At 36.9% G+C, this 25,421-nt stretch overlaps 1 protein-coding gene across 15 annotated transcripts in view; it reads right to left on the reverse strand.

The window, feature by feature from the left end:
• Positions 1 to 25,421, reverse strand: part of MCTP1 (multiple C2 and transmembrane domain containing 1) — a 481,548-nt gene that overhangs the window by 229,956 nt on the left and 226,171 nt on the right. For all 15 annotated transcript variants that reach the window (XM_031448470.2, XM_064482485.1, XM_031448431.2 and 12 more), the window contains exons 3-4: positions 9,085 to 9,227; positions 971 to 1,050 (exon numbers count right to left, since the gene is read on the reverse strand). In XM_031448470.2, coding sequence (XP_031304330.1) covers positions 971 to 1,050; positions 9,085 to 9,227 — 223 coding nt within the window. The remainder of the gene's footprint in view (positions 1 to 970; positions 1,051 to 9,084; positions 9,228 to 25,421) is intronic.

Consider the following 25,421-nt stretch of genomic DNA (forward strand, 5'->3'; position numbering starts at 1 on the left):
AGGCCGCTCTTTTGTCCAGTTTGAGGCATAAATGGCTGTTGGAAGACCAATCTCTGTGCTCAGACTATAACACATATGGGTTCCACTATTTATATTCCATCTACATTTAAAATCAAAGGGAGTGATCTGGCCTGTTACTCTGCTGCCCTGCTTTCCACTCTTCCTGCCACAGAATATGACATGATCATCTAAAGCATCTCTTTGAAACCACCAAAGAACATTTCACAGCTACCTGTGCAACCCATTCCAGCCCTGCTTGACATGTTAGAGCCAATTTGTTTCTTCTTGTAGTATTAATCAATTCTTAGCTTCTGTGTTGAAATACATTTAAAAATATAAGTCCATAATTAGGTGCAAGGAATGGTTAATATTAGTAATACTAATTTATTTATAACTAATCATTACTTTACACCTAGTCAAGCAATGATAAGCTAAGGTAACAGAGTAAATACAACCTCCACTGTATTTGCCTCCACTTTCAGGCCACTCTGGTAACCCAGGATGACTGATGATCTCAGTTAGATTCTACTTTGGCTCAAGTGGTAAGAGTGTTGCTCTATTTGAAGCAAAGTGTACATGTTTTATTTCCGATATGGTGGCCTCATTCTTAAATTACTAATGATGATTAATTAACATGTGTAATCTTCTTTATGCCTCTCTACAACCACACCAGTAATGCAAAAGCAAGGAATGCAACTTCAGTCTAGATTCCTGGTGCTCAGCACAGTCCGGGGGATAGAGCAGGTGTCTTAAGAATTTTTCTGTTGAATAGTTGTTGTCGAAGGAAATAGCGAGAGAAGATGCTCTTATTTCCAGTGGGTAAATGAGAAAGATATACTTGAGGGATGTTTGGCTATCACAACCATAAATGACATAACAGCGATTAGAATCCAGATTTGTCAACATTTTCTGTGACACAGGACCAGCTTCATAAGAACAGGTAGTGATATTACAACAGTTCAGAAGTTACCTGTTCAACTCCAGTTGTGTGAGATCCAGAAAGGCTGAGCCCATAAAGTCATCCTGTAGTCCAAAATCATAGTCAAATACCTAAGGAGCCAAAGAAATGAGACATTATCATAAATAATGCCAATATAAGCTTTAAATGACAGCATCTTCATTATAAAATATTGGCTGTCTCTGTCATCAATAAAATTTCTTAACACTTATTTTTAAAATTTTATTTTTAATTTAAAAAATTTGTCTTTTGAAATACTACAGACTTACCAAACATTCAAAGGAAATTACATTTAATTTTGTAATTTAAATGATTGATTTCTATAAAATAGAACTTTAAAGAAGATGAATGCCAAAATCAAACAAAATACAGTAAATCATCAAAAATGTGGGAACCACAGTCTTAAAATATTTCCCCTTCACTACAGAAACGCTATTAGCATTATTGGAAGGCAAAGTGAATTGGTAGAAAATCCAACAAATGTGTACTTCATACTGAGCTACAGGTGATGAAGATATGATTCCAATTTCTTCATACTTTTCAGGTCATTGAAGATATATTCTGATATTATAGGACAATGCCATTTTAAACATACAAATAAGCAAATTTTAAGAATATTATGATTGAAAGCACTTTATAAAGTTATACTAAGGCCAAATTAAGTTTTTATTGTCACAAGCAATGGTTAGGGGATAATCTGAATGTGACTAACAACAACACAGAAAGAAAAAGAGAGAGAACATATTTCTTTCCTCTGTCAAACGAAATTTCTCTTCTTTGTGCTCTCCATGGTTCTCATTCATACGATGAGGACTAAGACAGGCGATGTCCTTGACCTTTTGGACCCTACGTTTACTGGCTGATACAGTCCATAAAAATCCAAATAGATATCTACTGTTCAGTGAGGAGCACTACGGAGACTGAAGTCCAAGGGAGCTGATATTTTATATTGAGAGTCCAGGGAGGCCTCCGGGAGGAAGTGTGTTTGTGTAGAAACTGCATTGACGAGAAGGACTGAGCCACTAGAGTGGGAAGAGGGCTCAAGTGGAGGAAACAGCACATGACTAGCATGTTCAAGGATCAGCCAGCAGCCAGCGTGGCTGCAGCAGACCGAGAAAGATGGAGAGTAGAAGGAGGCTGGAGAGCTCGGAGCTAGGTCAGATGGCGCCATTTCCAGAGAACTCAACCTAATTGGAAGTTGGCTAATTTCCACCCATTTAAACACATTTTCTTACTCATTTATTCCCTAAGCCAATATTGATTAAATACTTATTATGTGCCAGACAATGTGCTACACATTGAGTTAAACAGATGTTAAACAAGGAAGTGCACAGGTTATATAATTACAAATTTTGGTAAGTGTTGTGCTGTAAAGAAAAGAACAGGGGATGGAAGGAAAAAAATTACATTGGAGATCAGGAAAAGCTTTTAAGATGGAAATAAATGCTACTAGATGACGTTTAGAGCTATGTTCTAGACCTTTCCAAACAGAAAATCTTTGCCCTGCACACTGGAATATATGAGCATAAACAGCCAAGTCTCTCTTGAATGGAGGACCCAGACCAATGGACTCTCCAGGCTGTGCGAATCCATTTGGCTGAGAAAACCCATAGCTCAGCCCAATTCCTGGCACAACAGTCAGAAAGCTCTGAGTAGAGGGAGTAATATGTACAGAAGCCTCACATCAGTTACTGTTTTTTCTTTTTTCTTTTCTCTAGTACGGGTGTACTTCAATTTAAACAAACTTAATATACAAAAAAATTGATATTTAAACAAACAAATATAAATACTTTGCATTACAAAAGGATTCTTAAATTTGAAGAGTCCTAAGGGATTGATTTAAGTTATCAACTCCTCTAATGCCTTTTAAAGTATTCCATTTCTAGTCATTTGATTTACATACAACCTTTCAGGAGTACATTTGTTGTAGAAAGCACAGCAGTCCTGCAATAAATATTCTCCTTGATCACTTACACTTCTGAGCTTTAGTCATCGGCTCAGTGACACAGCACATGGATATAATGCACATCGTATGCAACTGACTGACAGCTCAGTTTTTGTAAATGGCTGCAGCAAGGTACTTCACAATGTAAAATTTACACCAAAATTAGAGAAACTTTTCTTGTGTAATCTCTTCTAATTGTATCAGCTGAAGACCTGAAATATTGGGGAGACTAGAGTGACATAATACCTGAGGTACATCCACATCTAGGAAGTGGAGAACTGCGAATCCAGTGAAATGAGTAGTAGATAGCCCAACTGGTCAGTCAATGTTCAAACTCTGTATTTTCATGGCGAGTCTTTCCTACCGTGTTAATGCTAGGTGTTTATTTTGGTTTTCAATTCCTATTTATCAGCCAGGGCATAAAAATGGGAAAGAATGGAAACATCAGAATCCACTCATTAATTAAATTATTAGCTATGCAATTTGGTTTCAAGCTCTATAAACTATTTGTCAGAGGGAGCACTGCCCTAGGTGAAGCACCAGAACATGGAGCAGAGAAGAGAGATCAAATAGGAAAAGGTACTCTCACTACACTACAGAGCACAGTTAATGCTGATTAATGTTTACTCACCATTTACGCTATGTTAGGCACTGGGTTAAACACATTGTCTAGATTTTAAAATTTCATTCTTACACAACTCAGTGAACAAAGTATTGTTTCTATTTTTTGGATAAGGAATCCAATGCTCAAAATATTTATGTAACTTGCCCCTAAATCCCAGGGCTACAAAGAGGTCAGATTCAAATCTTGTAATGGATTTCAGACACATATTTAAGTCGAACATATTGAGCATATTTAAACTGAACAAGTATAACTTGGGCGCCCACTCTGGGAAAAGCACTGGGAATTCAAATATGAACAATTCAGAAGAGATCCTGGCTTTCACAGACCGTCTGCTCCACAAGTTGGAAACATGAGGTTAACATTAGATAGAAGTTGCTTGGGACTCGGTAACACATCACTTCATTCTCAAGTGAGTTTAGAACACAAATGTTTTATTCTAATCGAGTTTATTGAGTATCTTGATTCAATTGTTTATCAAGAAAACTGCATGAGGGAATGCATCAGTTTAAACGCTTTTGGGTGCAAGTAACAGAAAACTCAACTCATACTGGCTTCAACATGAATGGGAATCTGTTGGCTCAAATGAATGAAATGCTCATAGGTAATTATGACTTCAGGGGAGTTTTTATCTAGCAGTTCAAATGATTCAGGTACTTTTTCATCCATTTACTCCAAAAACATTGGTGAGCACCTGCAATGTACCAAATAACATTCAAGGGTCTGGAAATACAGCAATAAACAAAATAAAGTCTTTGATTTCTTGGGGCTCACATATTGGGGGATGCAGACAATAAACAAAAGCATGTGAGGTACTGGTAAGTGCCATTAGAGAAAAATATCTCAGGGTATGGGGGAGATGGGGACGGTTGTTTTATATAAGATGCTCAGGAGGATAATGAGAGAGGGTGGCATGTGAGTTAAACAAGGAGGCATAATGGGAATGGGAAGTGGAGAGGTAACCAGATTATATAATACGACCCAAGATACAAGATTCTACTCAGCAAGTATGTCCGTGACTCATTTTCGTATCCAGACAGCTTCAAAATAACCACTTCACCATAAAAGAGTAATTAAACTCTAAGTCATGGAATTGATACTATAAAACAAACAAAATAAAACAAAGCCTAACTGTGGCCATTGCAATTAGTCACCCTTAATTGAAAATAGAAACTGGGTTGCTTAATTGCTGGGTGGACTTAAGCACACTCATAACCTCTCTGAGCCCCATTCACCTGCAAAATGGAGATGAGAGCAGTTAGGTGTAGGGTTATTGTAAGGATTACGTGAGATAACGCAGGCCTGGCACTTAGCTCAGCGCTCAATAAATGGTAGTTATTATGATGATGAAGCTATGACTGCAAATTCCAACTTCCCAAGACTCAATAACATCACATGGTCTTTGTCCATAAACAAAAAGCAAGTTCAGCCAGGCTTTTTTGTTTCTTTGTTTTACTTCCCTTTTTGTTTTCTTGTCTAAAACAGTTGAGATCCTCGATTTATTCATTTAGGAAATATTTTTGAACCATGCAAGACAAAACATGTAAGATGATACAAACATCTTCTAACTTTGCAATAATTTTGTTTGGGTGCTCTGTGGTTTATGTGGCAAAAATATTTCCATTCCAACTATTCAGTTGTTTGCATTTAAGTGTCTGGAAAAATGTCTCCCTACCCAAGCAGTGCATGAGAATAACCTCATGTGTTTTAAAAATATAGAAGCCTGGACTCCAACTCAGAAGTTCTGAATCAGAATTCTTGGAGGAGAGAGTTGTATATCTAGATTCTTTAAAACTTCATGGATAATTCTAATGTACAGCCAAGGCTGAGGGTCATTGGTCTATGACATTCTTTTAGGGCCCTTAAAACCTACTGAGAAATACTTTTGGATAGGGCAATAACATGGTCCTTAGCTTGACCTACACTGAAAGTACCTTCACAATTTTAAATCTTAAGCTTGGATAGATATGAGTTATTTAAGAAACTGTCAGTTTTGTTAAAGTGACAATCTTAGAAACAGTACTATGGCTCCAAATAGAATAATTTTCCTAGTTATCTAAATCTTTCTATTATTTATTAGAGCACTCCAACTTAATATGCAAATCTCTTGCTCATGATTAGGCTAACGAAGCAACCATTTACACTTCTTCATTCAGGGAGGAAGGGTATAGCTCAGTGGCAGAGCATGTGCTTAGCATGCACAAGGTCCTGGGTTCAATCCCCAGCACCTCCAAACATCCATCCATACATAAATAAGTAAACAAACCTAATTACCCCCCCCCCCAAAAGATTACATTTCCCCATTCATATTACTTCTACCTCTTCCACTGTAATTCTGGGGTTTCACTGTATACCTGGAATAATAGTGGCAGTGAAATTACACTGGAGAATCTGAATTTAATTCAACTGAAACGGATGCTGAATTTATCCCATTATTTAAGATGCATGTTGGAGCATCCCCGTGGATACAGAGTAGGCTCCAGTGGCTCTTGTCTCAATTAAAAGCACTGCATTTTAACTCCCACATTCGACTGCTACTCTATGACAAATATTTTTCAAGTCCATTCCTACAGCCTTGTTTTCACCTGCCCTTACTGTGAAGTCATTCAGTATTGAAGGAATATTCTCTTTTTTATTAAAATTAAAAACTATATGAATTCCAACCAACTGGAAAATGTATTTATTTATTTTGTCCATAGGATTTTAAAATGACAGTTCCAAGATTTTTTTAAAATTTTGTTCTTACTAGAAATGGTACAAGTACTGTAACTTTAGTGTGATTTTATAACCTTAGTTTAGAACTGAATTTTGTTTCCCTTGGTAATCTTCACAGTGATAGAAATCAGATTACAGTGTGCACGTGGACTTCTTTTTCCCTTAACTACAGCTAGGAGAGTTGAAGACAATATTTTCTAACCATCAAGTTCATGGATGCATTTTCATATTACCTGTCACTACAGAATCTGTTGGTCTCTAAGAAATCTTTCAAGCAAAATTAATCTCTCATCACAGACAATGTGGGCACCATATAGAAGTCAATCACACACGGTTGTGTAGAGACAATAAAAATAATGCATGAAATTCTAGTTAAAATATCATTTCCACCAATGTATTTGATTTAGATTTCTGTGCATTCCAAGGTTAGGCAAAAGTGGATAACACAAAACATGGAGAAAGCAAAGCTGAACATTAGACACTTCTTTTCAAAAAAAAAAAAACCCTACGCATTGTACAGAAAATGAAAATCAAATGACAAATATCAATGTATATTAAAAAGTATAAAATATCACACAGAAATATTGTTACTTTCTGATTGAACCAGTGTTTGAGAGGCCAGTGTGATTTCTGTTTAACTTATTTTTTCTTATGTAGAAATGGAAAAAAAAAAGCATCAAATCTTTTGCAATTCACTATATATCTTCTATATTAAGTTGTGGCCATATAATGTTGTACTCTAGAAACTCAAAGTGGTAAAAAACCAAAACCAAAAACAAAACAACACTTGAGTTTTCTCTCCAAGCTTCTTTGCTCCCAGAATGTCACTAACCAGGGTCACTGTCTCCATTTTCAGTATATATGTGTATATACCGTTGCTCTCTCAAAGCCAAACAAAAATTTTTTGTCACCATTTGTTTTCTCTGTACTTCAGAGTTTTGTTTGCTTTTGAGCCTATTATGATACTCCTTTTGAAATACACATTCAATATCTGGATTTCTACAGAGATGAATTCTCAAGCTTGAAAATGAGAGAACGGTAGAAGGACACAACCATGATCTAATGTATCTGTGTAATATTGGGATGTTCATTTGAACCCTTTTAAAGACTGGAGATCCACATGGTTCTGTCACAGACTACTACCTCGTTAAAGAAACAGATCCACAGCAAAAGCAATTAAAAAGAAACTCTCTTCTTCCGTAACTTGTCTCTTAAGGGACATGAAATGAGATCCCAACATTCCTTTCCAAGCCATTCCTGGAGACTCACCTGCTCTAACTCACATCTAAACCTCTGTAGAAGTAAAACTTCCATCCAACTTGTTTTTTTTAAATTTCTTTTTTATTCCTTATCTCAGTTCTTTATTATGAAGATGCTTCCTTTTTTTCTCATGTAGATATTTCTTTCTCTCTAGAGGTGAGGAGCAGGGGAGAAACATCTCTGACGCCGAGGTCTTCCCTTTGGTGGGGGGAGGGTTGGCTGTGGATCTCTCACATCCGTAATACTGGGTCATCACACATTGTGCATTATAAGATAGTCCACTAATTCTAGTTAACTGATTTCCTTTAGCCAATGTCCATTTGAAATAACTTAATGCAAATACAGGTCTCTTTTCTCCATATGACCTCTAGAAACTTACCCACTAAATGCTTAGGAGATTCTCTTCATCGATTTTATAAACTGCCCTGCTATGATTTTAATAATATCTTGATTATATTTTCCTTTCTATGGAGAAAACAACTAGAAGCAACACAAATGAAGATCTGAGAGGAAGGAGGATGCCCAGAGGTTGCTTAAAGAGTGATCATGTGAGATTTGGGGCTCATATGCCAGTTGTGACAACTTAGAGAAAAGGCAGGGCATGCGATGTGGTAAAAGGAGAAAAAGGTTTGGTCACTGAATGGATAGTCAGAACACAGGAGCCAAAAAGAAAATAGGTATCTAGAGATACGAATTAAACAGAAGTCAAGTTTGAAAGCAAAACAAGGAATTAAGGTTAACTCCTTCCATAAGTTCTTCTTCCTCTTTTTCTTTAAAAAAAAAAAACAAAAACTACATGAACTAAGAAGAAATACTCCTTTTTTTTTTTTTCCATCTTTGGTAACATAATAGAGGCAGGTATTTTTTTCCCTCTGGTATCTTTCCCTCCTCACCTTCCCAGTAAAGCATTTTGCTTGCAAAGAGGAATGGCAGACCCCCTGGTAAAATCTGAAAACACAAAGGCTGTGTTCTGTGTAAGTGTTTCATCTTGCTAGATTACACGGATTTTTTTTCCCCTTATTTTCTATTGAAGTGTAGTTGATTTACAACGTTAGTTTCAGGCCTACAGCAAAGCAATTCAGTTATATATATACATACATACATATATATTTTTCAGATTCTTTTCCATTGCAGCTCATTACAATAAATTGAATATGGTTCCCTGTGCTATACAGTAGATTCTTGTTGTTTATCTATTTTATACACAGAAATGTGTATCTGTTAACTCCAAACTCCTAATCTATCCCACCCCTTCCCCTCTGGTAACCACAGTTTGTTTTCTATGTGGAGACTTGTTTTCGTTTTTATATGTTCCCAACGTGCACTAAATTAGTTAACTGACCTAAGCAGGAGGAGATGGACTTCATAATCCTCCTGAATGACAAGTTTTCCCGAAGGAAAACGCTCCCACCAGCTCTCCCTCGCCTGGAGCCCATTCCTCTCACATCACCAGCAGATGACAGCTGTCCGTAGCAGAACAGATCTCTGATGAACAATCTCATCAGATAGAGAGACGTAATATAATACCACTAAACAGGATTTCTATATCAGATTACATTAGGGAAAGACAAGTAAATGGCTCACCTTTATATACAATGGCTCCCTAAGATGATCAACCAGAATGCAGGCTTTCTCCTCCCACACAGGATTTAGGTTCTTGTGTATTATTTTACTTCTAAAAACTTCTTTTCTTCCAATTTTAAACTTCACGTATGGATCACTTGTTCCTGTTAGAGATTCAGATCGATCCACGTTAATCATGTCTTTCAATGGAAGCAAGAAAACAGCTCATCTAAATGTCAGGAAGTACTTAAAAGAATAAAATTTAAATAAAGCTTATCACATGGGAAAATAAAGATTAAGTGCTTTTTCCTAAATTTTCCCTTAAATATTGAAGTGACAGTAAATAATAATATTACTATTATTGTCATTATTATTATATCTTCTGATTTTAATACTGTAACCCTGTTCTGGTGTTTACAAACTCTACTGCATGCTGAGTATGTAAATTTAACTTATGTTGTAAACAATAGTGATAAATTTGACATTTCATCTGGTCAACTATAAAAAGGATGATCCATGATTTCAGCTGAGTTAACTAGTTTTAGACTTATATATGCTGCTAAAGATTTATACTAATCTAATGGGTTTAACGGGTTTAGGGAAAGGTGAGTCTCAAATTGGGCTTCAATTTCATCCTTGGTCCCATATTCTCTCTTGTTCAGAAATTTCAATTTTAGAATGTTAGGGGAGGATGGAAGTCTCAGAGGAAGGCATTGGGGGAAGGGGACAAACATTTATTAAATAATCTGGATACTTCATATTATCCCTTAATACCTCCTACATTCCCTACGATGATAAAGGCTGTAAGAGACGTCAAATAAGTTGCTCACGGGAACACAGCTAGCAAGAGATGGTGTTCGGATTCCAACCAAGGCTGTTTAACTATAATACCCGTGCTTTTTTTTTTTTTTAACTGCAACTGCAAGAGGGAAGGGCCTTTCCATACCTTCATATATATTGTACCATTTCTCATTCTGACTGATGAATGAGACCAATCTTGATCTAATGAGTCTACGCTGTCATTAAGGATTCCTAGGGAAGGTAAATCAGGGACATCCCCAGGTAAATCATTCCAGTGTGTGACAATCTTCAGCCTCAGGAAATAATTCTTTATACAAGGCCTGACCCCCTTAAAATAAAATTTTATTTAATTCTTTCTGTTTTGTCCAATCTGAAACTATAGTTGATAAGTATGGTCTACATGATTTAAAGAAAAATATGAGTGGGGCTCAGAAAATGGTAAAGCACCATATAAATATTATTATGAGGCTGATACACTTAAACTCACTATATTTCTCCTCTATACTCCAGTCACCTCCACGACACACAAATATCTGTGCTAAATATAAAGACTCCCTGATAGGATTTGACTTTTCTTATTTAATCATTTGGAGACTTTCTCAAAACTCTCTACATTCTCCTAATAAATGTAAGACCTTATTTTCATATGTATAGACCTGGTTCTAATAAAGTAACGATTCCAATTTCCTGCTGTGAAACTCCCACTTCAGCTTGATTTCATCACAAGAAGACAAGCTTTAAAAAAAACTTATAAATGTCAATGCAGGCTATTACCTGGTAACTTGTTATAATGGATTCTTTAAGGGAGTCAGTGCAACCAAAATGTTTATGAGTTAAAATGGCTTTTTTTAAAAACAGTGATTCCCAGCTATGGGCTGGACACCCAGGGGATTAGAAGTGTTACAGAACATAACTTCAGGGATATTAACATCCATGTACCCATTTGAATTTTCTCAGTCACGCCCTAGATCAAGCAACTGTCTTTGATTTTGAAAATCATCTATGCAACTGCTACCACCTGCTAAAATATAATCAACTGTAAGAGCAGAGCCATGTCACTGTTTTTTAGACCTCCAGCATTTAGGACCAATTCAGACATATTTTTGCTCCTCAATGAACATTTGGTGAATAATTGAATCACTTCGTATCTAATGATGTGGGCAGTAGACCTCTATTCCTGTTGATTTTTGTCACCTCCACGTGGATACCTAATAGACATCCCGTTAACACTACCATAAGCCTTGATCCTCTCTCCAGCTAAGCCCACTCCTCCCTCAGGTTTTGTCAAGTCGGTTCAAGTCTTCATTATTTGGCAGTTCCTCAAGAAAGACACCTAGAAATTACCCTCCATACCTCCTTCTCCATGCTTTGAATCCAGGACACCACCAAGTCTGATGAATTCTCCTCCAAAACACGCCATGGATCTATCTTCTCTGTCTCCACTCCAGTTAAGCTACCATGACTTCTTTGCTGTGCTACCGTAGTCATAGCTTCCTAACTGGGCTCCCCACATCTGCGTACTCCTCCATTCATTCTCTATCCGGCAGCCAGACTGACTTTTTAAAAATGCAAATGTAACCTTCCTCCTTCTCTACTTAACACATATCAACACCTTTCAACTCCACCTACGATAAAACCGAGAATCTTTAATGTGGTATACAGAACTTGTCATTTCTCCAACTTCATTTTTGGCCCCTTGCTCTGTTCCAGCTGTCCTGTTCCTAGAAGTTCTTTTCTGCTTCCAGTCTTTACATATTCCAGCTAGCCTCTCTGCTTGAAAAGCCCCTCCTTCTCATTCTCTTCCCTGTTTGCCTGGCTGACACTTATTATCATCTCTGAGGTCTTAGTTTATACATAATTTGCTCAGGGATGCCCTCTTCAACATCCCAATCTGAATAGGTCTCTTTGTTATTTGCTCTGGGCATGTGCTCTTTTGCTTAATGGTACTAATCATTATGCTACTGAGAGGTTAATTTGTATGTCTACCTGTTGACTGTATGAATTTTCCCATTGGCTGTAACCCCAGTGACGGCAGGACTCTGCCCCAGCAGATGGCACGGTGTCTGGGGTAGAGCAGGCACTCTCAGTGTATGTTCAATAGACGAGGAGATGAACTGACAGCATACAGAGTACTATTACATACGTCCCCATCCCCATAATGACCCTGTGAAGTTGGTACAAGCATACATTATCAACCCATAGTTTCCCCATTATTATCATTCCCATACTATGGGAAACAATCTGAGATTCAGTGTGACTTGCACCAAGTCACATAAGCCAGTAAGTAACAGGATGAAAAGCACATTTAGGCTTTAGATACCAAGTTCAGGGTTTCCTTGACTCAGCTTTTTAAGAAACCTGGACATCCCTATTTTCCTCCTTTAACTCTAAAACAGCATCATAGAATTACTATATAAAGATGTTCATTCATCATCTAGATACTGTACGTAATACCAATACTGGTAAGTAACATTGTGGTCTATAAAACTCTTACATTTATTATTTGTTTTAATCACCCTAAGGGCTCTGTGAGTTTAACTATTACCTCTATTTTTCAGATAAGAAAACCAGGAAAGGTGAAGCTGGCTTCAGGGCAGACTAAAACCCAAATCTGAACACTAGTCCAGTTAATGCTTTTCCTGGTTATCATCACACACCATTCACCCACTGCAAGGTATACTGAGCTTCTATCTCTTTGCTCCAAAAAATTATGAATAAGCCTTTTTACAAGAAAAGTGGTTTCAAGAACCTCAGCCTTATGTTTCTGAACAGTTATTGATACTAGCATCTCACATGATTTAATGTAACTATTATGTGAACAAAGGACATAAGTTCCGGTTCAGCACAGAAGCCAATGTACTCAGAAGTAAACCTTTCTGAGAAGCAGTCTGTTTCTTGCCCATTTTCAGAAACATTTTCCTCAACTGCTGTACGTTGCTGTACGTTAACTATCAAAATCCCCTTGGAGACAGGTTCAGTCGGTTCTTACAATACTGCTGGGTGATCCGCTAGGTCTTTTTTTTTTTTTTTTTTAAACTAGTTACATTAACTGTAGCTTAGGGGACTTTTAGTGACTTAGAGTCCTCACTAGTTCAAGACCTTCAGGCCATGATTCCTACATGGAGAATGGGAGACATCGTTTTTTCAAATTTAGGTTCAGTAAAATATTTGTATTGAATGCTGTCACCTTCTGTATTTGAAAGTGTTTTCCCAGATTTATTAGCTGGTGATGTTAATAGGTATTATTTGTTTTTTAAAAAGGAATTCTGTGGTCAGGAATATTTGGAAAATGCTCATTTAAAACAAAATTAAATGGATTAATTTCCTGTAACTTTTAAATAAGAGAATGTGCCCTGTGACTTTCCAGAGGGATACGACATTTACTAGGGGTAATGCCACTAGGGGTGACATTTACTAGGCTCCTTTGACCATAGAGCTTACTTTTTAAAAATTCTATTTTTTATTGAAGTGTAGTTGGTTTACAATGTTATTTTCAGGTGTACAGCAAAGTGATTCAGTTACACATACATGTATTTTTTCTTTTCTGATTATTTCTGTTATATGTTGTTACAAGAAATTGAATATAGCTCCCTGTGCTATACAGTAGGTCCTTGTTTATCTACTTTATATATAATAATGTATATCTGTTAATCCGAAACTCCTAATTTATCCCTTCCCCACCATTTCCCTTTTGGTAATCATAATTTGTTTTCTATGTTCATGAGTTTATTTCTGGTTTATATCATTTTTTTAAGATTCCACATATAAGTGATATCATATGATATTTGCCTTTCTCTGTCTGACTTATTTGACTTAATATGACAATCTCTAAGTTCACTCATGTTGCTGCAAATGGAATTATTTCAGTCTTCTTTATGAGAGCCTACTTTTTCAAGTGTATTTTTCAGGACTAAGAATCCCTGATTCCCCCTTTGGGGAAAGCTACCTTATATTTCATAGATGAGGAAGTTTCACATGTTTTGGAGGTTCTTTTTTTTTTTTAACAGACTTTCCGGTGAACTCAAATCATCTGATTACAATAAAATTCCCAGGAAATCTAAGTCACTAACTTGTGGTTAACCTTGAGTCAACATACTAAACAAGAAAAACAAGATTTAGTTTGTTGATTCAAAAAACTCAAAATTAAATTCACGTGGCGCTGTTTTGTTATAATATTTCATTCAACCACAAGGTGGCACCAACACTTACCAAATCATTGCTAAGGCCTGTTCTGCTCCTCAAAGTTAAGGCTTCACTACTGCACACCGCAGTTCTCAGGCATTTTCTAGCAACTTGAACTTTATTATTATTAGCTGGACTGTGACCCTCATTACAACATTTTTTTAAATGGTGATAATAAAATGGAAACAGGTCAAAGAAACATGGGACAAGAAACTAGGAAGTGTTAGCCCTAAAATAAAATTCATTTTATTATTATTAATACCATCTTCAAGAGCAACCGTTCACATATTCATTTTATCATATAACATTAACTTCAGAATTTATTGCAAAACATTATTATTTTATTCTATGCTTTAAAAACTCAAGAGTATTTTAGACCTAGGGTATTTTAACTGTATATTTCTGAACCCTAGGATCAAGTTGTCTAAAAAAGAGGAATTAGATGGTTTGTATGTTTCCTAATGCAGTGAAGAAAAATATGTCTCGAATGCTATGTTTTGTTTTTTGTTGTGTTTTGTTCCTTTTTTTGGAGTTGGGACATCTATGAGCTTGTCAATATTTTGTGTAATTATTTAGCCTTTAATGTAATTTAAGTCCAACACAGAAGTAAACTTTGTCTGAATGGGTCCCTTTCTGTGCAGCAATAAACACAGCGTACACAAGATGGCAGACTTTCTTTTCTTAAAACTACTAAAGCAATTTAAAATGTAAACAGCCATCTAATAATGAGTCTCTCGTTTTTCCTTTTTAGAATACATGAGCCTCCTGGTTAACAAGTTTAAATCAATCTTATCCCAAACCTAGTCTGTAATAAAAGAGAAACAGCTACTCCTGTTGCAGGAACCTATAATTATTCAATAATGCAAACTCCTAATCAAAAACAACACCAAATGAAAACTCAGTCTTTGTATTCTGAGTAGGAGAAAGAGATGGAGAAGGAGGAAGATGAAGAGAAAGAAGAAAAAAAGACAACGGAAGAAAAAAAGAGAAGCGACTGTAAGTATTAAGTGTGAACAGTTAAAAACAATTCAAATTTAGGGCAGGTCTTCCTAAAGGTGTCCAGCCTTTCTACAGATATTTAAAGCTAGCTACTTTTGTTGACCAAATACAGCAGGGAAAATGTTTGTTCTACAATAGGTTCCCTCACACTTGAAAGAGGCCTGTAAAAATAGTGAAGTTGAAAGTACTCAGAGCAACAGATTATATCTTTGTATAAATTTATTTTCACTAATGATTTAAAAATCTTCAAAACAGGTACCTAATTTATACATTAAAATTATTCTTTAAGCTCTCTCATTCCTTCCTCATTTCTTATTTTTTGAGATTTGTAATGCCCCACAGTGGAAATATTACATATTACCAAATAACTAAGTATATTAAAATTCAAATGCAGAAAGTTGATAATCATATATACCTTAATGTTATCAAATAAAAGTAAACACTTTTTCCATAATGAGGAATATGAATATTCCAGTGATTTTTAAATTGCTGGTTACTGAAGTTGCCATGGTACAACACAGAGATGAATGAAAACCAGTTCTGTGATAAAATGCAGTATAGGCCTGAACTATGTAAATTTCTTACACATGATATACAGAAGGTATAAATGACAGGAATAGACTCTTGCTTTTTATGAGTAATTTTTTGGCTTATTTTTCTCTTGTAAATGCAAACTTCTGGATAGGTTAGAAAAAAAAATGATACATGTTGTATGTGGGATAAATCTGGCTCATTCTAGCTCCCCTCCACATGTGGCATAAATTACAGGTGTATCGACATGCAATTTCCTGGTAACTTCTGGAAGTTTAGGTAGACTAAAATATTGAAGGGTGGTGGTTACTTATAATTTTTTCACACTGATTTAGAAAAATATTAATTTTTGAATATTCATTGTATTCATCTCTGGCATAGGAGCAACCATAACAGAGAGTGCTGTGAATGTCATTTGTCATCCTTTCCAAAGGGCTCTGCTCCTCCTGCCCCCAGGAGTCCCTCTGTGACCAGGGATCAATGCATCGACTCTGGAGGGACACCGTCTACTCCTCATCATTTAAACATGTTTTTTACCCAAAGAGAAACAGTTTTCCCTGGGATTCCTCTGGAATATGTTACTATGTGTATCCAGTCATCCTAACCAAACAAAATCTATGAATTTTTTAAAAATTTGTAAGTACTTTAACTTTCCTATTTAAAAAAAAATCAGAATATTCAAAAACTCTACCCCAAATATCTATACTCTCCTCAATCCTCTATCTCCTGGCCAGCCCAGTACTACTCTGAGATTGTTTCCTTGATTGTCACCAGTAAGTAACCACCAGTTTCAGTGGCCCTTCCTTAGACTGCAGCCCCTTCCATCTGTGGTCACACTGAGGGTTGTTAACTTCACTGGATGAAATTTCCTCTTTGTGGATTCTGTGACACTGCTCACTGTGTTTCTGTGGTGGAAAGAATATCGACCAGAGTCAGCTTTGCTTCTTATATGCAGTGCAGTCTTAGAAAAGTCATTTGACTGCTCTTGTCTACAGTTTTTTAACCTTTAAAATGAGAGGATTCCTCAAATTTCTCTAAGGAGAGTCAAGGATCTCTGATAAGATTTCACTTCCATGCCCTTGAGGGAGAAAAAGTCATTCCACATATATGAATTTTTCAGGAAATTAAACATGACTGTGTCAAACACCAAGACCAGTTTTATGAATCAGTTTGAATAAAACATTTCTAAATTTATTATACTTTTCTTCTTTGGGGGTAACTAATGAATGCACTTTTTAAAAATGGGGCAGAGCATCATTTGTTGATCATGTGTACCAGGGAAAGTATCATTAAGGTTCTGGGAAAACAAAGTTTAACCTTCTGTGGAAAACCAGTGAAACCTGAGTAGCAATATTTCAATTTCTGCAACTCTCAACAGAACGCTGCTGAAAGTCAGAAGATATTCCTTTTATTAGTGTCCCCCAGGGATATTTCTAAAATCTATTTATTATTATTTTAGCTTCAGTTCTTTCAATTTAGAGTTGTTATAACCTCAACCACAGAATTATCTGTTATATATGCCAGTGAACAAAATGTGGTTCTTAAAATATAACAAATAAAAGTGATTTGAGGTGTAAGGAGCCTGATTTCCCGAATTACTGTGGGGAAGAGTGCACTCTGCCAACCAGAAGCACGTGCCTTGGACCATTATGTGGGTGAGAAATAAACTTCTATTACATCCGCACCATTAAATAATGTGGAGGTGTACTTATAACAGCAGTTCAGCCTATCCTGATACAGATTCCTACATCTTGTGAATTCTAATTAAAATTCTGCTTGCAACCACAGCTTAGCCTAACCTATCTGATAAATGTTCCAAAGCCCTCACATTCTAATTCTTAAAATATCTCTTGGAATCATCTTTGCCACCACGGTCTCATCATTCCTTATCTAGATGATTCTAAGAGCCTTCTGCTTGGTCTCCCTGCTTCCCTTCAAATCTATCCTCTGACTGCTGCCAGACTTCGGTCAAGTACAAATCAGGCCACTTGATTGTTTTTAGACTACATTTTACTCCATCTTCTGCACCCACAAGCATCGCTGTGGGTACCCAGGCCCCAGAAGTCTGGCTCTTAGGGTCAGGATTCAAAGCCTCTCCTTGTCCAAGAGATTCTTCACAAATGTTTGTGTATTGTTTTTCTCTTGGACTCTTACCCTGGAGCCTTCTTGATTCTAATTTGGTCTGTGGCAGACTGAACTCCTACATCTGTCTTCCTCTTCTTCATTTTAGTAACAGAGTCCCTATGTGTTTAGCAGGACATGTGATTATTCCATTAGAGAATTTCTTATTCTCCAGGCCAGAGGTGTGGCCACGTGGCCAAGTCCTTGCCGGGACCTGTGAGCAGAAGTGACATATGCAACTTGTGGATCTTTTGGTGAAAGTGGGGGCAGAGCCACTTCATCAGGCCAAGACCCCTCACATCAGGGCTTAGTGTGGGAGAAAAACGTATTTTTTCCAAGCCACTGTATTTATGGGTCTCTTGTTACCAAAGTTTAGCTCACACTCAATACAACTTTCCAAATAGACTTTCCTTCTAGAAAAGTGTTTTCCTTATTGGAACTATTTATTTCACTTTGTACAGCCCATCAATCTTGAGAGCCACTGAATTTGGTTTCATAAGACGAGGTGGTATGAACCAGCTTTCCCCACAACCTGGCCATTCCTGGACACTGGAGTTTCTCACAAAACTGGAAGATAATATGCCATAAGGAAAAAAAAAATGGTTTGAGGTAGGAGGAAGCTGACTTTCTTCAATACTTATGATGTGCCTGGGGCTTTTCATACAATATTTCATTTGGTTATAACACAGCACAGCAGAGATGTCCAATTAATGTCTGTTTAATACATGAATAAACTAATATTCTTAGTACTTCACAGGTGAGTAAACTGGTTCAGAGAGATCAGGCTGCTTGACCTAGTCATATGGCTGGTAAATGACAGCTCCAGACTCTATTACAAGATCTATGTGACTAGATTCCAAATTTACTCTGCTACACCATTATGCCTAACTAGTCAACCAACCTATCCCATCTACTTCAGACTACCATATCTGAGCTCAGCCCTCACATAAGGAGGCCCCATCAGAGACTGGATTCTATACTAGGAAGCCATGGGTCTTGTTAAACTTGGCAATCATTAGTTCTGAAACATTATCACATCAGAGTAGCAGTTAGACAAGCATGAGTGAATCTGGCTGGGAGATGATTTATTTAGTATCTTTAATCTCCATCAGACAGAAATCTCATAAGGGCAGAGATCTCTTGTGTATTCCAGAACCTACCACAAAGCAAGTACTCAACCGACAAATATTTGTTGATTATATGAATAACATACATTACCATTAATATATTTGCTAAGCTGGGCACTTATTCAGATGTTCTGTAGATGAGAAGTCTAGTGAAAGATGAGTCTGCAGAAATTAGCAAAGAAATATTTGCACGATATGCTAAAGAGAGTGAACTGAAATCAGTGAGAAAGCAATGAAGAATCTAAAGCAAGGGAGTAATATCAGATTTTTGTGTCAGAAAAATATCTAGGCATAAGATTTTGGAGAAAGCGGGGAACACTAGAGCAGGGAGACCAAGTGGAGACCACTGACTTTTCTTTTTTCTCAAACTGACTATGTGACTATGCTAAGGAATGTGTTATTCAATTACCATGCATTTGTGATGCATTGTAATCATATTGTAATATAATTGTCTTGAAATTGGTTCAGTTAATAATGGTCATCAATCAACAGGAGTCATAAAACTCTTGTCAACTACTTACAGTTTTGATGGATGAAGAGGATTTTGTTTTCTTTTCAGGGTAGAAATTCACAGCTTCTCTCCAATGTCCATGTCCCTCATCCCTTTCCCTTTGCCCTGAATGACCTTTTCCACCGTCCTCAGTCCCCTGTCAGAAGTAAGCTCAAGCATCACTGCTGCTTGGACGTCTTCTCTGGGCATTATTAGGCCCTTTCCACGTGCTGCCTAACATTTTCTGCAAACAGCATTTGTCACATGGAGGCCTTGCTTATGTCTGGCCCCTGTTGTCTGGTACAAATCCTACATTATCATGTGTGAGCAAGCAATGTTGGTTGACTGAAAACACTCCCGCATAACTCAACGAACGAATGTCTGTATCATCTCAAAATAACAACAGAAACTAATAAGGTAACCTGTGCTTATGTTGCATACCCTTTATTTCCTATTTTTCCCCACTCTTTATATATATATATATATATTTATTTATTGACGTATAGTCAGTTTACAATGTTGTGTCAACTTCTGGTGTACAGCACAATGCTTGTTACACATGAACATACATATATTCGTTTTCATATTCTTTTTCACCATAAGTTACTATAAGATATTGAATATAGTTCCCTGTGCTATGCAGTATGAACCTGTTGTTTATCTATTTTATATACTAGTTCATCTCTCATTTGAATTTTATTTGCAAATACTGAACCTGAAATACGTAAAGTTTAATATCACGAAAGCACTGTGCTGTCATTCCTGCAACAGTAAATATTTTGCCATTGCCACTTTCCCAAACCGTGGTAATTGACATTCACTGTAATTCCTCACAATGGTCAATCTGTTCTAGTTTTACAAAGTGCTCTCAGACAATCTCATTTTAGTAGCAGTCTGCTTAGAGTGTTTACTTATTTGATTGATTGATTTGAATTTATTCAGGACAATCAACTAGAAACCCAACTAGAATAAAGGTAAATAAATATGCTTGTGGCATATCTCTTCTATTATTTTATGTCACCAGTACGGTAGATATACTAAACATACAGTAAAAAGTGTCATATTTTTGTGTAGAATAGATAGAAGGAAGGTTATATTTCTGTGTATGGAGAAGTCATGGCTGAAAGTGTTCCCCTTCACTGACATCCGTGGTTTCCTCTCCTGCACAGGCAAGTAGCTAAACTACACTTCAAGTCCTTCTGTTTAGGTGTGGCCGTGTGACTGAGGCCCGGGTTCTGGCCAGTGGGCTGTGAACAGAACTCGTACGCCTCTCCCAGACATACCTGGCCCATGACATGTTCCCACATGGAATCCTCTCCCTTTTCCCCAGCACTAAGAAACTAAATAAGGTCCAAGCCACATGGTAGAAAGAGTCTGGTATTTCTGAAAGGAACAGAAATCCTACCTCCACCCACCATGAACAACAAAGTGATAAAGAAGTAAGTTGTGATTTTGTTAAGCCACCAATGAGTGTTTATGTTTTACAAGTCCTAACACTATTTACCTTATTCAATTGATACAAAAAATTGAGTCCAAGACTGCGTGCTGTCATTAAAAAAAGAATCCCTAAAATAAGTGACATTGATTTAGTGCGGGGAGGGGTGCGGCTGGGTGGCCAGGCAGCACTGGAAGGCTGGTGAGTCCTGCTGGGCCTGGTAAACATGTGGCGAAGCTGTTCCTGTGGTGACACTGGGAGGCAGACTGCCTGCTGCTGAACCTGGGCTTGGGGGGACGTGGTTAGAAAGAGCCAGAATGAAGGTGTGTATTTTCTAAAATTGGTTGCTTTTAGTAGGTAATTCTGAGAAAGAGATAAATTCATGAGAAAACAGGCTGATTTACAAGTAGAAATGAAAGGGAGTAAAGAGAAGAATTGAATAAGCTGTTTTTAGACCAGAAATAATAGAAAATAAGGTTGAAAAAGCTATAGGCTACCCTATTTTATTAGAGTTTAGTCACATTTAAGACAGTATTCACAGATATATTTTAGAGAGATCATTTCTATTCTTTTAGTTGTTTTACCTATTTTAATTAGTAACAGCAACAAAATGAAAAAGTCTTAATATGGATATTGGTCGTCTCCCCATTCAGTAATGTGTTCCCTGCAAAACCAAGTGACCACTGAATAGTCTTATAGAAACATAAGGGTTTAGAACTGGATACCCCAGTCTTTCACTGAATACAAGAATCCCAGCTACAAAAGTAACAGATGACAGGTGACCAGGGAGATGGAATGTTGACAGTTTGAATACTTAGAACTCAGCACTTGAAAATTAAATTCAGTATGTGTCAAACACGTACATTGTGTGATGCAGTATTTTACTTTGGACAGGTCTGACATAAAATGTATGCTATAGAACTGAAATGCCTCCTCCAGACTGTTAGAGCTATCAAGAAAACAGCTAGTCCCTGTTTCACAGACACCACTTCCAAGCATGTGGAGTCCTTAATAGATTTAGTCACTGGCCCAGTGATAGACCTGAGGTCATTAAAAGAAAGATGCAATAAGCTGACTTCTTGTCAACTGTCTTTCAATGAGAGAAATTTTAAAGGATATGCTTCCACACGTAAAAGACTTTTTTTTCCTTTCCAAATACAAGTTAAAATCCATGTCCTCAGATTATTAATTAAAGGCTTTTCTTCAATTATCATATTATTTGATGTAGTCAATGGTTATATAAGTTTTACAAGCAAGTAAAAAAGATAAGCAAAGCAAAATGTTAACACCTACAATGTAACTAAAATACTTGTGGAACAATAAAAAAAAACCCCTTCACCCTTAAGCTAAAAACAGTTAATAAGTGTTTAATGTGACAAGTGACTTCAAAACTTGCAATTATCCTGCTAAAGCGTGTCGTCACTGATAGAAGCAAAGACGGCAGACACAAGATAGCGGTAGGTGTTGTGACTCGTTGTTCCTATCTTCAACGCAGCATTCCCCTCAGCCCTCTGGCAGGGTGTGGGAAAAGTCCATGCCTGCATTGGTAGGTTTAATAAAACCTGTAGAACCAACCTGAGCTCTGCATTTCCCAATAAGCCATTCTTTCTTGCCTTGTGACTTTCTGCCAAACTTTCTCCATTTCCATTAACATTCTGTTAGTTTTTAAAGGAAGACAGGGCTCTTTCTTAACATAAGATGTGTGCTAGTTTGCAGAGTAGATGAATTCTCCAGTTGGTGTACTTTTCCTTTTCTGAAATGCACTCATGCATTCAACAGTATTTACTGGATGTCTATTATGCACTAGGCACTGGAGATTCAGGAGATCATAAAACAAAGTTCCCACCCCCAAGGAGCTCGGTTTGCAGGGGTGGGAAACAGATGAGTCAATAAAGAGGTAACACGTCACGTAGGGACAGATGTGTGAAGCAATGTAAAGCCACAGGTGAAGGGATGGTGGTCAGAGGGGCCTGCTATTTTAGACAGGGTGCAGAGGGAATGCCTCACTTCTGACGAAACATTTGAAAAGGGACCTGAACCAATTAAGTGAGCATTTCTTGCAGAGAAAGCAGCAGGTGCAGAGGCCCTGAACAATTCCAGTGTAGATAAAGTGACTGACCTAGAAAGTGAGTAGTGGGAGATGAATCAGAGGCTGGCAGGACAACAGATCATGTAGGACACTACTGATTCTTGGTAAGGACGTGGAGCTTTCCTTCAAGGAAGTTAAAATAGAAGAGCAAACAGATAAAAATATTTTAAGATTGCCTTGTCTCTATACCTCGGTTAAAAAAATTAAGATTGCCTAGTCTGATGTCAAATGATTAGTCTTTGATTAAGGAATATGCCAAAATAAAATAGGATGTACTCAAAGGACCAATTATAAAAGGGCAACTACATTGTTTTCTGAAACTACTCAAAGCAATTACTAAATTCAAAGTAACTGGTCTGAAATATATTGGCAAAGTCAACTTAAAGGTTAACAATGCATGTACAATGAATGTGAATTCTTACACTCATCTTTATATCTACACCACATCCTTTACAGTTTAGATTTATTAACTATATATAATATAATCAAATATAAATTATTTTCAGAATCTGTTATGATTCCTGTTGATGTCAATGTTATCCTATCCTGATTTTAGTATAACATCAAGTGAGATTTGGCAACCCACATTCTTCACTAAAATATATTTAAGCCAATGAGAGTTTATTAAATGTTTAAGGCTTGCCCAGCACATAATGAGATAGCTATATGCAGAATTCTAAAATGCATCCCCAAGATTTCTTGTCCCAATCCTTGGACTGTGAATATGATGAGATGTGTCTGTGATTATGCTACATATATGACAAAAGGGGTTTTGCAGATGTAATTAAGGTTATTAATCAGTTGACTTTGAGTTTATCAAAAGGGAAACTGTCAGGGTGTCAGGGTAGACCTAACCTAATCTCCTTTAAAAGCACAGACTTTTCTCTACCTGGTAAGCAAAAATGAAAATCAGCTTTGAAACACGAGGAGTTCCTCTGATCTATGTTGAAGAACACTCTGGAAAAAGCAGTATTTATAAAGTTTTTAAAGGAGTACTAATAGAAAGCATAAGCTGTCTTAGGCTGGCACAGGGAATAATATTTCAGGGGCAAAACAGCACAACAGACGTCTTTTAATGATAGAGTAATGAGGGCTACACCCTCGGACTTCCTCAAGATAGGCCCCAGCAGCATCTGCAAACCTGAACACGTGACTTAAAGTGTACACATTAAAAACAGCAGCTACACTCCATCACTCGTGTTTAGCAGGTAGCACAGTATCTTTGGTAAGTCAAATGCATGATTCCACGAAGCCCCAAAGGGGTACACAGAAGATCACTTGGAGAGCTTTCTAATCCTGGGTGCGGTTTTACACAGGAGTTTGAGGGGCTCGCTCTGTTTACTTTAGCCTTTCATATTTAATTACATCCTTACATTCTCGTTACAAAAGTACATAAAAATTATAAGGTCCAGATAACTAATGTTCTCTTTGCTACTATCAGAGACATTAATCGTGTTTGCTATAGACACCCTGCACAGTGTAACTAGGCTCTGTAGAAGCCTCTGTAGAAGTGTTCTCATATTTCAGCAATATTGTCCTCCTAGGTTAGTAATATGTTTGTTTTTTTATTTCAATTTACTTATTTTCTTGAAAGTTGTTTCACTATAAATTTACTAAAGCAGTGTCCTCCAAGCTAAGGCAAGTCTACTTTTCATGGATACTAAAAGCAATGAAGGTTTATATTAGTATTTATTTTTGAAAGAGACATAACTTTAAAAAATATCTTTATGTTAACAGATATTGAGGCCTCTGTTTGTTTTTCTGGGCTGATTCAAAAGTCTTCACAGGATAGCACTGTATTTTTTTTTTAATTGAAGTACAGCCAGTTACAATATGTCAGTTTCTGGTGTACAGCACAATGTCCCAGTCACGCACATACATACATATATTTGTTTTCATATTCTTATTAGCAGTGTATTTTTTTTCTGAGTCATTTCGATCTTCCCTAACATCCACATTTCCATTTAGAATGTGACAACTGATTTCTATTGTATTCAAATGACTGCTACCTCAAGAATTAATGAATACAATTTTCTAAATGCTAATGTTTTAGTGAAATGAAAGTGCTCTTTAGCAAATCTGTTCATTGGATGTTGTAGAAATGATTTTTGGAAAGTAAGTTTTTGAAAGAAACTTGGCATCTTATAATACCATGTGTTAATTTATTTGGTTCTCTACCTTCTAGTCTCATTAAGGGAAACTTTTTAAGATTTGGTTAAGTTCAGTGGCTCAAAGCCTGTTTTATAAGCATGTTTTACAGAAGGGTTGAACATGCTGGACAATATGGAAGGAAAGACAAAGAAGGCACTGTTGCCTCTCTCCTTTACCTAGATCCTGTATTCGTTTTCTATTGCAGTGTAACAAATTACCATAAATGTAGTGCCTTAAAACAACACATTTATTATGTCCAGGCTTCTGTGGGTCAGACATGGCTTAACAGAGAGCTCTGCTCAGGGTCTCACTCGGCTGAAATAAAGTGTCAACTTGGCTGACTTCTCATCTGGACCTTGGGATCTTCTTCAAGCTCATTCAGGTTGTTGGCAGAATTCAGTTCCTTGCAGCTATAAAACCGAAGCCATTCAC

This window comes from Camelus dromedarius, chromosome 3 (assembly GCF_036321535.1).
Source record: "Camelus dromedarius isolate mCamDro1 chromosome 3, mCamDro1.pat, whole genome shotgun sequence".
Taxonomy (NCBI): domain Eukaryota; kingdom Metazoa; phylum Chordata; class Mammalia; order Artiodactyla; family Camelidae; genus Camelus; species Camelus dromedarius.